Source organism: Corvus cornix, chromosome 5, assembly GCF_000738735.6.
Source record: "Corvus cornix cornix isolate S_Up_H32 chromosome 5, ASM73873v5, whole genome shotgun sequence".
In the NCBI taxonomy this organism is placed as follows: Eukaryota; Metazoa; Chordata; class Aves; order Passeriformes; family Corvidae; genus Corvus; species Corvus cornix.
Window position 1 is genome coordinate 11,547,865 of NC_046335.1, and position 13,891 is coordinate 11,561,755.

The 13,891-nt window shown below is 39.4% G+C and overlaps 1 protein-coding gene across 2 annotated transcripts in view; it reads right to left on the bottom strand.

The window, feature by feature from the left end:
• Positions 1-8,027: 8,027 nt before the first annotated feature.
• WDR25 (WD repeat domain 25) overlaps positions 8,028-13,891 on the bottom strand; it is a 60,484-nt gene continuing 54,620 nt past the window's right edge. For both annotated transcript variants that reach the window (XM_039552793.1, XM_039552792.1), the window contains exons 5-7: positions 11,444-11,614; positions 9,144-9,284; positions 8,028-8,762 (exon numbers count right to left, since the gene is read on the bottom strand). In XM_039552793.1, coding sequence (XP_039408727.1) covers positions 8,541-8,762; positions 9,144-9,284; positions 11,444-11,614 — 534 coding nt within the window. In that variant the 3' untranslated portion in view covers positions 8,028-8,540. The remainder of the gene's footprint in view (positions 8,763-9,143; positions 9,285-11,443; positions 11,615-13,891) is intronic.

Sequence of the window (13,891 nt, forward strand, 5' to 3'; positions counted from 1 at the left end):
ATTAATGCAAAACTAGATGTGAGTTTATTAAACCAGAGGAGTTTGGTGAAAAGCTAAGTACAGCTAGGCTTCCTACCTCAAATTGAAGTGGTACCATCAGATCTCAGTGCAGATTATGAATACAATTTCTCTGAAATTACTCCCTTGACAGACACCTAAGTAAAAGGCAATTTAAAACACAATGAAAAGGTCATTATTCTCATATTTTAGGACTGCAGTACCCAAGGGAATGCTTAGGCATCCTTTAAAATATATGGAAAACGGGAGGGTAGAGAATAGGGGGAGGAAAGGAGGCTCAGGGCTCCCTGTTACGTGTTCCTGCAGCAACATAATGTGAAGAGCAAAGCAATCTCTGTAGTGCCAAGGCCCAGACCCACCAAACAGACACATTGAACCAGGGAAGGAGGAGTTTTCATTTGGTGGAACATCAAGTCCAGGGGCCACTTCACATGTCAAGTATTTCATAGAATCACAGAGTCACAGAATAGTCTGAGTTGGAAGGGACCCATCACGATCATCGAGTCCAGCTCCTGGCAGGACACAGGAGTCATACCATGTGCCTGAGAGCATTTCCCAGACACTCCTTGAACTCTGTCAGGCTCGGGGCTGTGACCACTTCCCTAGGGAGTCTGTTCCAGTGCTCGACCACCCTCTGGATGAAAAACCTTTTCCTGATATCTAAACTAAGCTTCCCCCAACTCATTTCTATGAGCACATCCAAATTTGAACGCAGGATTTTGTATGAAAGACTCCTAAGTATTGGCCAAAATGCAAGAATTTAAGCCCAAGTCCATACAACGTTTTTCTTTTGTAAAAAAAGGACACATTCTCTGTTACTCCAATGGATTTAGTTCAATTGTACCAAAAACAGCATTCAACTTATTATAAGTAATTGGAAAAGTAAGAGGAGAAAATTCTTATTCCCTCAGAGAAACCTTGTCAGACTTGCAAACCTCCCTCTCTCTGAAGGGCATTCAAACTGCACCAAATAACAAAAATCCCCAAAGATGCATAATTAATGTGGTAGTTCAGCTAGAATGTTGAAAAACAAGGAAAACATTGTATACATCATTAATAAAAAGATTATTCAAAATTGCACTTCTGAAGTAGAGACCAGAGGTCCAAATGTAAATTATATCAGATTCTGGAGTCCCCAAAGCATTGTCTTTATTTTAATAATGACATGTTGTCCCCACTGCCTTCTCTGTAAAACTCTCAAAATGCCAATTATCCAAGGAAGTACACAGCTTCTCGGGTGAATTTTGCAATTCACCTGTCGCTGAAGCAGCCATGACCAGACTGCTACAGCAGTGCCAGAGTTACTAATTGAACACTGAAGTGCTGAGAAGTTGGCCTGCAAGCACAGACACAAATTACAGCAAATTTATGTTGGTTTTCATAAATAGGTGCCATACAGGCCGAAGAAAAGCTCTTGGCTGTGGCTAGCATGGCAATGCAGCCTCAGCAAGTTACACAGCCAAAAGGCAGGTTTATCAGCTAGAGGCTGTCCCAGTCCCACCTTGCAGCTTCACAGCTCTGGCAAGATCACAGTGCAGCAAGGTTTGCCCATCTGAAAAGGACCATGAAGTTACCCCTAGATGGTAACTGGAGGCTTTGATGCATGGAGGCTCTGCTGAGGTCACTCCACAGCCCAGCCAGGTTGCTGCCCAGAGCAGTGCTCAGCTGGCAGGACCTTTCCCAGCTTCACCAACTTCAGCTGGCACAGCCCCAGCCCGTGTGAACAGCCACCCTCATGGCCAAGGGCACAACTGCTCCTTCACAGCAAACGCTGCTCACAAAATCACCACATCTTCCCAGAACTAGATCCTCCTGCTCCTTTTATTCGTGTCTCATATTTTCCCTCACTTTTAGGGCCAGGTTTCTTTCCCTGACACAGCTGTGCTCTGTACACCTCTGTGAGTGGTGCTAAACCCTTCACATCTCCTCAAGCTCCGTGATCAGCAGCATCCATTCCTCCCTGCTCTCATCTCACCTTTCTTTGCTTCTCTTCTCTTACATAATTTTTCACCTGAAATTGACACTCATTATCCAAGCACATTCTCCCTTTTCCTCCTAAGCTCCTACTGGTACAAAGCTTTCAGCTTTCCTCCCAGTCCAGGAAAGAAAGTCACACGAGCTGCATGCAAGTGCTACATAAAAGTACTGCAGAACTGAGTCTTGGACTATGGGATGTGGGGGGCTTGCTATTAGGCTTTGGTTTATGATCTTTGATAAGCAAATGCCCCCTGATTAAAAAATAATTGGAATTTCTGTATATATTCAGATCTGGGCATATCACACATCCTTACAAAGAGTATGCAAGGACTCGGGAATCTTTATACACTGGGGTGTGGTTCATCTGAGTATTCACCAACAGCCATTTCGTTTTTGAGACATTAAAAATTAGGGAAGAGCCCAAAGTGAAAAGAGTTTGAGATTAGAACCAGTGAACTGAACAGAGAGGTTACTTCCTTTGTACTTGTAGAAGGAAATCCATGTCTCTATCCCTCACCAGTATTATAATCTCCCAGGAATTTTTTTATTTTTTAAAATCTCTCATGTTTGATATTTGAGAAGAGTAAAGATGAGGTTTTGGATATGATTACAATTTCATTTCACGGCTTTTGCCCAGATCCTGAGGTTATATATCTGGCCAAAACATTACCTGTTTGATGTTGCAACAAAGAAAAATTAGTCCGTGACATGCCTACAGTTCATAGTTCACAGATTGCATGTTTCATATTAATAGCATAATAAATATCTTCTTTTTTGCACTAAAAGCAGTACGTGATTGGAACTGATGTCTGCATTTCAAGTAGCTGCACACATTAAAAGAAATAGCAAAGTTGTGCAAACTAACTATCCAGACTGGCTGGGGTTAATACATCTTCTATCTTGTTTTATAAGAAATTCTTTTTAAAAGCAAGAACTTGCCTTAGCAAGGACTTAAAAAGCAAGGAAAGGGAATGAACCAAAATAGTTCATTTGCTTTATAATATATATATAAATTATAATATACATGTAAGTTATGACATTCTTTACCTCATACTCAAATAATTTCCTATGAACCATGAGGCGGAAGAGCTCTGGAATTTACTTATAACTCTTGTAAGTCAAGGGTTGCAAGCCAACAAAGGAGGTGGTTATGCAATAAAACATGAAAAATAACACAGTTCATGGTGAAGATATACCTAATTGATATTCTGAGGCAATTCTTTGCTACTTGCTGATGAACAAGTGGTAACAATCTGAACATAAGGAAATTGCTTTCTCAATGTAAGCAGGTTTGGACCAGACAAGGTACACTTAAGCACAAGTTGTTACATAAGTTACTCTTCTAAGGACACACTTCAAACAATTTCTCAGTAGAAATCTTCCTCAGAATGATACCTGAGTTTTGCTGCCCTGCTGATGGAAATTGGAGACAAATGGATCTAGCTGAAACTGTCTGGACTATAACTTCAGGCACTTTCAACCTTGGTAACTTCAGCCTTCTCCAAAGTCTTCCTACAAAAGTTTCTAGACTGATTTTTAAGAGGCACTTATGCAAAATCGTGAAAATGTAGTGAGGATTACGTTTGGATGAAGCCTTATCATTTCTGTGCAGTACCTGGGTGCTTTCTGGTGGGCTTCTAAATAAGCTTGTGTAGGATACCCAGGGACTGGGAAAGGGAGGCGAATAAGCTGAGTTCCATTAAACCTCCACCTAAATCCAGTACAGGGAGTCCTACCCCCTTCCAGAGACCCATCATTCCCATCCTATGCTGGGCTGCTGGGAGTCATTCTGCACACGTGGCAGGATTCATCAAGCTCAGGGGCAGGGGCCAGCTCATCTTACTGCCACTGGAGATCAAGCACCTCTAAAATTGCTTTCTTTTCCCTTCATTAACCCCCTGCATTTTCATTCTTTGAAGTGTGAAAACATCAGACTATGACCACTCTGCACAGAGAGGTGAGTCATGAAGAGAGCAGTGAGAAATTTATCAAAGAAAGGGAAAAACACCAAAGGCTCTTTGAAACTCCTGAGGCTACATTCATGTTTGCAAGTAGTATGGCCCAACAGGAGTAAATGTGCAGTTTGTCTCACTTCTGAAATCACAGTATCTAACCTACAAGCATTTGGGGGAGTACGGGTACTCTGAACTATTCTCAATCTAGTCCCACCAGCTGGGACATATTAAATATGGTCCTAGAGCACATCTCATTTAAATTCATTTGAGGGCAACGCAGTTTTCGCACTCTGTGAGCTAAAGCACTGTAAGTTGCAATGACTCTGAGCGTTCGTGGGTGAGGTTTCTTTGTTATTTTTTTCTCCACAAAAGTGCACTCCTGACAAGGTAAATCTTGTAGGAGCTGATATGAAAGGATCTGCAAGACAGTAAATCAGTAATCAAAGGTAGAAAGAGAAGCAGACAGAGGAGAGGCTAAGAAAACGGGAGACTCTCCAAAAGTAATAAGCCTCATTAAAACTGGAAAACAGGCAAGAATGGAGTGCAAAGTGCTCTGAGATTTCTGCCTGCCTTTCTAATGACAGCTGGAATGAAAGCCTGAAAGTCTCAAGTCAGAGCACAGTAAAAAAGAAAAAGAGAAGATGAATGTAGTGTATGCACATAGACTGCTATACCTTTAAGTGCAGAAGACAAGGTGCTGAAACAAGGACAGAACAAATGAAAATTAAATGGTGAAGATGTGAGCAGTGACTAGGAAGAGCTGGGTTTAAGAGACCAAGATCAAGGCTTGCTGAAGAAAGCAGAGCAAATATTTTCAGTTGAATGCAGGCTAAACTCTTATGTAAGGATGTCGGGAAATTTGAGATCCCATAATTTTTTGATCTTCCTGTTTTGTTCTGTTCTGCCATAGTATTGTACCTTTACATTTGCCGGTCCCCTACAGAAAGAGTAATCCCATTGTAATGCCATACCTTATTTTCATGATGAAGCAATAGCTGAAATATAGTGACTCACCAACAGTATTTCAGCTGAGTGAACACAATGATTTTAATAACTGTCTGCTAATTAGCAGGTTTTTGAGATAAAGACAGTTGAATAGCTTGCATCCTCTGACACCCCAAATTAATAATGCTCCAGTAGCAAATAATAAAGTAGTAGAGACTGGCATTATTACTTTTTGGTACGGTACAAAATAGATTAAAATTAATCTGGCTTGTTTATCTACACAGTCTAGACCACTTCAAAATGCTGGAAAACTCTGCCTTGGCTCCAACATATGATGCCCTAGAGAGCTCTATATAAAGCTAAAAGAATTTCTCCTAAAGCAAGAGGCAAAAATTTATAGATTACAATTTTATGAATAAAATTAATTAACCAACAATTCATTACATTCTAAAAGCTTCATCTGACCATAATAATCCTTGTTTGCAGCCCAAACAGTATTTGGTAATTGCAGAGTGATGAAATAATGTGGATATTTTTTGATTACAGTTCATTACATAAGATAACAAGGAAGAATTTGTGTTTGAATCATAATGAAAACTTAATTGACATCACTCTTCTAAAATACTTTCAATGACTAAATTTCAGTCTGTGTCTTAATCAGTTTTATATTAGAAAGGTATTTTAACAACATAATGCTGTGAAAATAATTTCATTGCATTATAAAACCTTTGACTGGATCTTCTAACTAATTAAACTCCAGACATCTTGGAAATCTGACACAAATGCAATTCTAACTTTAATATTCTTTAAGATTATACAGTTTCAGGTTTCTTTTATTTTCTCTACTACCTTTAATCAAATTTAAGCTTTTCCCTTCCTCTCCACCCCTCAAATAGTCTATTTATACCTGCGAGATAATTTCAGGAGGGATAGATGCTAAGTCACCAGAACCATGCCTCAGCACATGAGTTAAACTTAAGCAACAACATGAGTAATCTTACAAAATGCAGTTACTTTTCTCTACAATGATTCTCAAAGACTGCTCTCTCAGGACCTTCCCTCTGTCCAGATGTGCTCTCACTGAGGCTGAATGTGCTGAGAGCTCATTCAGATAGAGAGAAGTGCTCACATAAGCTGAGGCCTCATCCAAGAAGGCATTTCTACCACAAGCTCACATTTATTTCAGAGGCCTTTCTCAAGGCAGTACTTAACAAAGTAACAGATAATCTCCTACAGAGATACCGCGTTGTAATAGGAACAATTACAGTACTGCCCATCCTTCATATAAGACACACCTGGCTGCCTAAAGTTTTAACATGGTAACAGTACATTTTGAATTAAAACACCAGGAGGGAAGAACACAGAGCCACCCCCACGAAAAACACTGTACAGTTAGGATCCAGCCTGCCAACCAACAAGCAAGGGCTATTTCACTTCCACCTGACCTCATTCTGACTTTTATGAGGAGCCCACAGCTTGAATTAGGAGTAACTCAAAACCACTGAACCAGTTTCTGTTTAAAGGTGCATCTTCCTTGTGTACTAGAGGCACAGTCAAGAGAAGTGTAAAACTCAGGCTACTGCTGAACAACTCATTGCTGAACAAGGAAGCAAGAAATTAAGGAAATTAAGGGAAACAAAGAAAAAAGATGCTTTTGCTACATTGCAAGGCTCACTTAAATTTAATGCCCTAGGTTAAAACCTGTCATTGCTGTTGATAAGATGATTAAAATCATGCAGCCACAGTACCTTGGTCCAGACTTCATACAATGTGACTGGATCCAGAGTCTTGGTATAGGCTTATTTCTTACTACAAGCAATAAGGAACATAAACAACAAACCAATTTTGCTCATTAATTAATTAAAATCTGCTGTTCACAAGGGTGTTCTGAAAATTTTTCTCTCAGAAAGTTTTTTTTACTGAGCATGTGAAAAATGGGTAGAAACCCCTTGTGTTTGCGCCAGTAAGAAAAATCAGAAGAATAAAAAGATGCTACAGAGGAAAAATGGTTTCTGGAACCCACAACAGAGACAATTTACTCAGCACTATTATCCTGTGTATGTTAAAACGCCTTTACAGACTCACCAGACCAAAGACAAGACAACCTTACAGCACTCACTACAAGGTAAGACATGTTTATATAGAGTCAAGATTAGGAATACATATGGTTTATGTGATGCATAGACATATTATTTTTCATACATATACACACATATACATATAAAATATTTTCTAGAATCAAGCAATACAAGTACAGGGAGTACAAATTTAAAATACACTTACAAACAATCTCTGTATCTGTAAATACACAGTAATGGCCTAATGAACTTTATATTTAGTGAAGAATAGCCCAGCTCCTGTCTGAGTGCCAAAGAACCTCCCCTGCACTAAATAGCATGATGATAGTTTTCTGTGCCCAAGTGACATCAAGAAATATGGAGAAGTGCATATGTGTTTGCAATAAATTAGTGTAACATGTTAATTGTTTTCACCCCCAAGCATCGATTCCATTGTAGGCTTGTGTACTAACTTGTCAAGAATAATGGGAGTAAAGTAGTAAACAGAGATATCATGTATTAAAAAAAAAGTTTATTTTTTCCTTAAAAATATTTATACGTAGTTTCACTTTGTTTATATACAGTCATAAAAGTAAGTTTAAAACTCAAGTTTAAACATCAGGATTTCAAAAACACAGATGTATTGACTTCAAATTAAGGTTCAAGCTATCTGTCACATCTTTCCCTGGAACTCTCAGACAGCATTTTACAGTAGGTGGCGCCGATAACAGACTATCCATCATCAGAAGAAGCAGTCCCACCTGCCCTGTGACCTTCCCCCTTCTCATACATAGAAGCTATTTTGCCTTGAACTACTGTATTGCTTCTCTAACCCTTCAGTGATTAGGTCAGGGAGCTAAACTAGCTCAAACCAGGGGTAAAAAACATCCCAGGAAGATGGAATATATATTAACTGATCTGAACATCATCCTCTGTTAAATAGTATGCCCTCGACTTTTGGCGAGGACAAGAGGAAACAGTCTCATATTGTGACTGGGGAGGTTTAGATTGGATAGCAGAAAAAATTTCTTCAGCAAAATGGTTGTCAGGAGCAGGCTGCCCAGGGAAGTGGTGGAGCCACCATCCTTGGAGGTATTTAAAAGATTTGTAGATGTGGCACTATGAGACATGGTTTAGTGGTGGACTTGGCTGTACTGGGTTAAAGCTTGGAGTCAATGATTTTAAAGGTCTTTTCAAACCTAAATGATTCTATGATTCTAAGATAAACCTCGTGTAAGAAAGCTGCATTGAAAAGATAAATAAAAAGAGCAGTAATTTTCTTAAATTTAGGTACTCAAAGCAGAATGGGACTGGATGAGCACCAGAATATTGACACAAAAGGGTTAAAAATTCATCTCCACGGCTGAGGGAGAGAGTAGGACCACTTCTTTGCTCAGCAGTTAACCACAAGACCATCTTAACTGCATTATGAAAGCACAAATTTAGAGGTCACAGGAGAAAAGACAACAGTCTCTCTCTCCTGCTTACAATACATCCCAACAGAATTTCACATTCCATACTCTGGCTTATTTACTAAGCCCTCGACAGACTAACAGGAGAGAGACATCCCGAAACGTAGCTCTGCTTGTTATTGCCAGATCTTGATTTCTCCAGCCCAATCACATGTTGCAAGGAGCGATGGCAAGACTGGGTGAAACACAGCACTCACACAAGCTTCTCTATGTGCAGACAAAGTGCGAATAATCCTTGAAGTATGATAGCTGTAGAAAAACACTTTGCCATCTGAACTTCCTGTCACCAAAAGTGCTCCATCTGGAGAAAATTCACAGCCCACTGCAAATCCTTCCACCTGTGAAAAACAATAACAGTGTAACTCTTGATGCTGATTAGAAAAGTTCATTGTGGTATACTGAACATTAATATAGTACAAAACCCACATATCTTTAAATAAATATACACTAAAGACTTCTCCAGGTCTTTATTAAGACACAGCTATATCAAAAACTTATTTAATCAAGCTATTAAGCATTCATAAAGTCTTCTAATAACTATTTTCTTCAGAGTGCATGATTCAAAATAGACTGGCACATGGGAAAGCAAATGAAGCCTATTAGTATCTATCACTGATTTATAATAAAACACTATTAGCAGAAATATTAAAAAGCAGAGGTGCTTTGCTATCTATCTTCCTTTTAAACTTGGATACTGAGTTCCTGGTGAGGAAGGATACCTTGTGTCCTTCGTATCTTTTCTTTTTGTTGATTCGGTAGGGTCGCTGGGCAGAAAACAAAGCCATGTAGTTCCCGTTGGTCTGAGCAACAAACACAGACTCCTTTGGGTGCAGGGTCAGACTTGGGCATGTGTAACGCTCCTGAAAATGATTTTAAAGGAAGTTTTGTTGTATCAAACAGAAGATTTATTCAAATTATTCAAGTTATCTGTTGATGTATCTGAGAGCCCATAAAGGCCATGGTAAGGATAAGTCATCTCCATAGTATACTTTATGTAAAGATATTTAACTCACTACAAACCACTGGAAGTCCTACATCAAGACAAATGCTAAATCAAACCTCTACCCCAATTTCCTAGCCATTGACCAAAATCCTCTATCTCTCTGAGCCATAATTATACTGGAGAACAATTATAAGGTAACTCCAACCAGATGGTTCTGCATCATCATCTTCCTGCCCAAGAAAGCCCAAGTTTGGACATGAAAGTCAATCTTCTTCTCCCATATCCCTTCCTCCACAGTCATACTGTGCTTTCCATGCTACTTTGTACAGTTCTCAAATCCTCCATCTTCCCAGTTCTGGCCACACTGACAGGAACAGAAAACAGCTGATTGAAACAGACACCTTTCCCCATCCCACTGTTATAAAAAAGAAGAAAAAAAAGGGATCATTATTAGCCTCCTTATGACAGTGATGTGGACATCTGCTGGCTGCGAACTCATAAATACCTGCAGTAATTAATAAGACTTGGCTTTACTCTACAGTTCCTATTTAAGACTGAAATAAGATTACTTTCAAAACTCTGCATGGTGACTCCATCAGAAATCAACTTTCTCACAAGGCTTCCACCAGGTCCAAACCTCTTCTAGTTTCAGCCTAACCTAAAGACAGAGCGCTGAGTTTTGATGCCATGAATACAAAAAGAGCTTTGGCTGTAGGATCCATCTGCATGTGAAGAACACCAGGATGACAGCGACCACTGGACACCATGCGCTGTGTGGTAGAGCGGGAAGAACATCAGACTGGTTTTGCAGTGTGATTTGGAAGTGAAGGACTGGGAAGGAAGTTCTGGGTACTGTAAGGTACTGGATACACTGCACTGTGTGTTTCTGCAGAGAAACTGGGTCTGGAAGTATGTGATCAGAAAGCACAACATAATCTGCAGGAGCAAGGTGCTGTTATGCTGGGTATGCTGTAGTAATGGGTTATTTTAGAGCTCTTAACTATTCATTTGTTAATGCAGACAAGCAATAGATCAAGTCCTGTTGGGATCTAATCTGTTTGGAGAGCTGAGGAGTTCTCTCCCACATCAAACGTTTCAAAGGTGAAATTCAGAAAAGTGAAGCAGAGTTGGCAAAATCATCATCACATTTTGTTTATTCACAGTGCAGAAAACCATTTCAGAGATGCTGTAATCATGTTTGTTTGTTACTCCTTGGTGCTGAACCCTTCTAGGCTGTAATTTATATATTCACAGTTGTTTCTTTTTTCCTTTCCTATTGTCTATCCAAGGTATTGATAGATCCAATATTGTACAAAGACACAATTCTGGAAATTAAATACGAAACAATCCCATTAAATCATCAATTATGTGTCCTTGTCAGCAGAGTACTGTTCATTTCAGCCAAAAAGCATCTATATACAATCCAGTCATATTATATTACATAGGATATTAGACTCTGGTTTTCAAAAAAGACCCAGGGAGTTGAAATTTTCTATTAACTTCCTTGGTAATCTCCTTTGAAGCTGCCAGCCTTTCTAAACAATTTAGTCCATTGAATGTCTTGCTTGGATAGATGACTGAGAAATACTGCACCTGCACTGATAAATGCAAATTTTGCCTCTGTGATTATGCTGTATTAGGTATCTATACGCACGTATCAGGTTGCTATTACTGTGTGAATATTAAACTCAATTTTTCCATAACCCTCACTGCAGCTGATGAAGAATGTATGAAAAAGTGTGGGAAAAGAATCGTGGCACTATAGCAGCTACTGCCATGCACCACTGGCAAACCACAATGACACTGCAGAGTCCTTGCCTAAATATAGCTTACATGTCAATGAATTAGCACCGAAATGTAAATATTTTAAACACAAGGAGACCTCTCAGCCTTCAAGGTTATTTTTTAATAACAATTAAGTGTTAAGTAAAAAAACAAAGAAAGTCATCATCAACTTACAGGAAAAGCATCTTATATATCACAAGACCTTATTGAAAATCAAATACTTTTTTGTACTACACTGACAAGTATGAAATATTAAATTGTGACCCGAACAACATAAGTTGTTAATCTTACATGAAAAATCTGATTGGAGATTTTGGCAGCACTTTGGAAGTCCCACGCAATGATGGTGCGATCAGCTGAGTCTCGGCTTACTGCATCCGTGCTTGTAAGAAATTCTCTTCCTTCTGGAAGGAAGAGTATATCCAAAGTCTGTTGTACTGCAGCTTTGTAAACTCTCAACACCTAGTGGATAGAAGAGTTTGTTATTTTTTGACAGATTAGAACATGATAACCTATGTTTACCCTCTTTGTATTAATAAACATCTCCATTAAATTATTTTATTTTTAAACATCAAAAGGTCACCCAATTTAAAATGTTGTACTAGTGTTTTAAATAGCTTAGTCAATGTATATAAAGAATCAATATACAGGAAAATTAAATTCAATTTTAAAAAGCATCAGTTTGTACAATTTATATATTATATTTATATATTCATAAGATTCTGTTATAAACTACCAAGGAATTAGAGTAAGATCCAGAAAGGGCTTTAGACAACACAATGTTGTGAAGATGGGTCTACACAAACTCTCTTCAATGTTATGAACTCTTCTAGATTCCCTAGAGGAGGCAAAAGAATCCTTGGCAGCAAGCTGGCCCACAGTGTGAGCTGGGCTTTAAACTGAAGGCCTTGGGGAGTTTGGAAGTCCAAAGCATCAACACTAAATACACTGTTGCAAGCAGCTGGGGATAAGACAGACCGACCAGAGCAGCAACAAACGTTCCTTAGCTGCCTCCTGAGATGAAAACCAGCAGACCAAGCACCTCAGGTGTCTCTATACCAACACATGCAGCCTGGGAACAACCAGGAGGAGCTGGAGCTGTGTGCCCAGCCAGAAAGTGGAAAGGGACCTGAGGGTCCTCATGGACAACAGGCTGAACACGAGTGAACAGTGTGCAGCTGCAGCAAAGAAAGCCAACTGGGTGCTGGGGGGCATCAACAAGGGCATCCCTAACAGAGATAAAAAAGTCATTGCCTTACTCTAGCCAGCTCTTTTCACGTCCCACCTGGAACACTGGGTTCAGTTTTGGCCATGCTATACAAAAGACATGGGGACAGGCTGGAGAGGGAACAGAGAAGGGCAACAAAGACGATCAAAAGACTAGAAAGCTGCTACTTAAGAAAAGACAGAGAGAACTGGGCTTGCTCAGCCTTGAAAAAAAAGAGGTTTAGGGGAGGCCAAGTTCCTGTATTTAAAGGGTGGCTACAAAGATGATGGAAACTCCCTTTTTTACAAAGAGTTATGTGGAAAAGAGAAGGAGTAATGGGTACAAGCTACACCTGGGGAGATTCCGATTGTACACAAAAAGTGGGTTAGATTCATGCAGAAATGGGTATCAGCCACAGGATTCTGAATATTTTAACAGCCTGTAAGCTGGATCTTAAAAAGTAAGAGATATTTTTAATTATTCTAAGGAATACATGAACAACTTGAATTTCCTTTCTTTCCATCTTTTTTCATGAAAATCTGTATCTATGTTGTCTAATTTGAATTTTGCAAATCAATACTTTTGCTTTCTTTTTTCTCTGATTTGCCTCCAGTGAAGAGAAACTTCAAGGCAAGTGGCCAGATCAAAGCAAACCATCTCTCTGAATATGGTGATCCTTGAAACTAGGACATGGGAAGACTCCTAGTTTTTAATATCTGAATCTCTCTCCCCAAGATAGCTAAAAACATAGCTGCCTGCATTTCCAATGGGTGTGCGGAGGTTAGTCCTTCCTCTAATGTCACTAGAAAACCAACACAGTGGAGAAAGTGATTGAAGCATTATCCTGAAATGACTCCCAACTTTGTGAGGTATTTCAGTGCCTACCTGACACCCCTAATATACCTAGTGACTACTGACTTCAGGACCCAGGCCATTTGCAGATACATTTTTTTAAAAATAACAACCAAACAAACAATTTTCAGGTGTCGCAGTGAAATGTCCTGGATTATACTTCTGTTTTACACTTTCACCAATAAAAGAAAAATCGCTTCAAGTACCAAACTTGAGAACTTGATTTCTTGCCTCACAAAAATCAGTGACTGTTGGCAAAATGTTCAGAAAGGTGATCCCACTTTAGGGTGGTGATCTACTAGTGGGTGTCCTGACGTCCCTCCCAGCTCTGCTTCCTGTGATCTCAGCATGTAGAAGGATGGCAGCAGCAGCTGCTCCAGTTGCTTTTCACAGGTTTTGTGAAATACACAGTTTAGAAACATTATGTTTGCATTCGGTGAAGAACCTCAGCCATGCAAGCACCCTACACACCCTATAATAACAGCAACGAGATGTAAACCTGCACACTCAAAAAACTTGCACATCTCTCAGCAATCTGCCTGCATTTTTAAGATAGTGAATATACAAATGTGTTACTTGCTCTCATCAGATTTTACAGCCTCAGAATCTGCATAATATACAAAGCAATTAAATTTTGTAAAGCCAAAAGGGATATTTCCATATTTATAGCCTCCACTTTC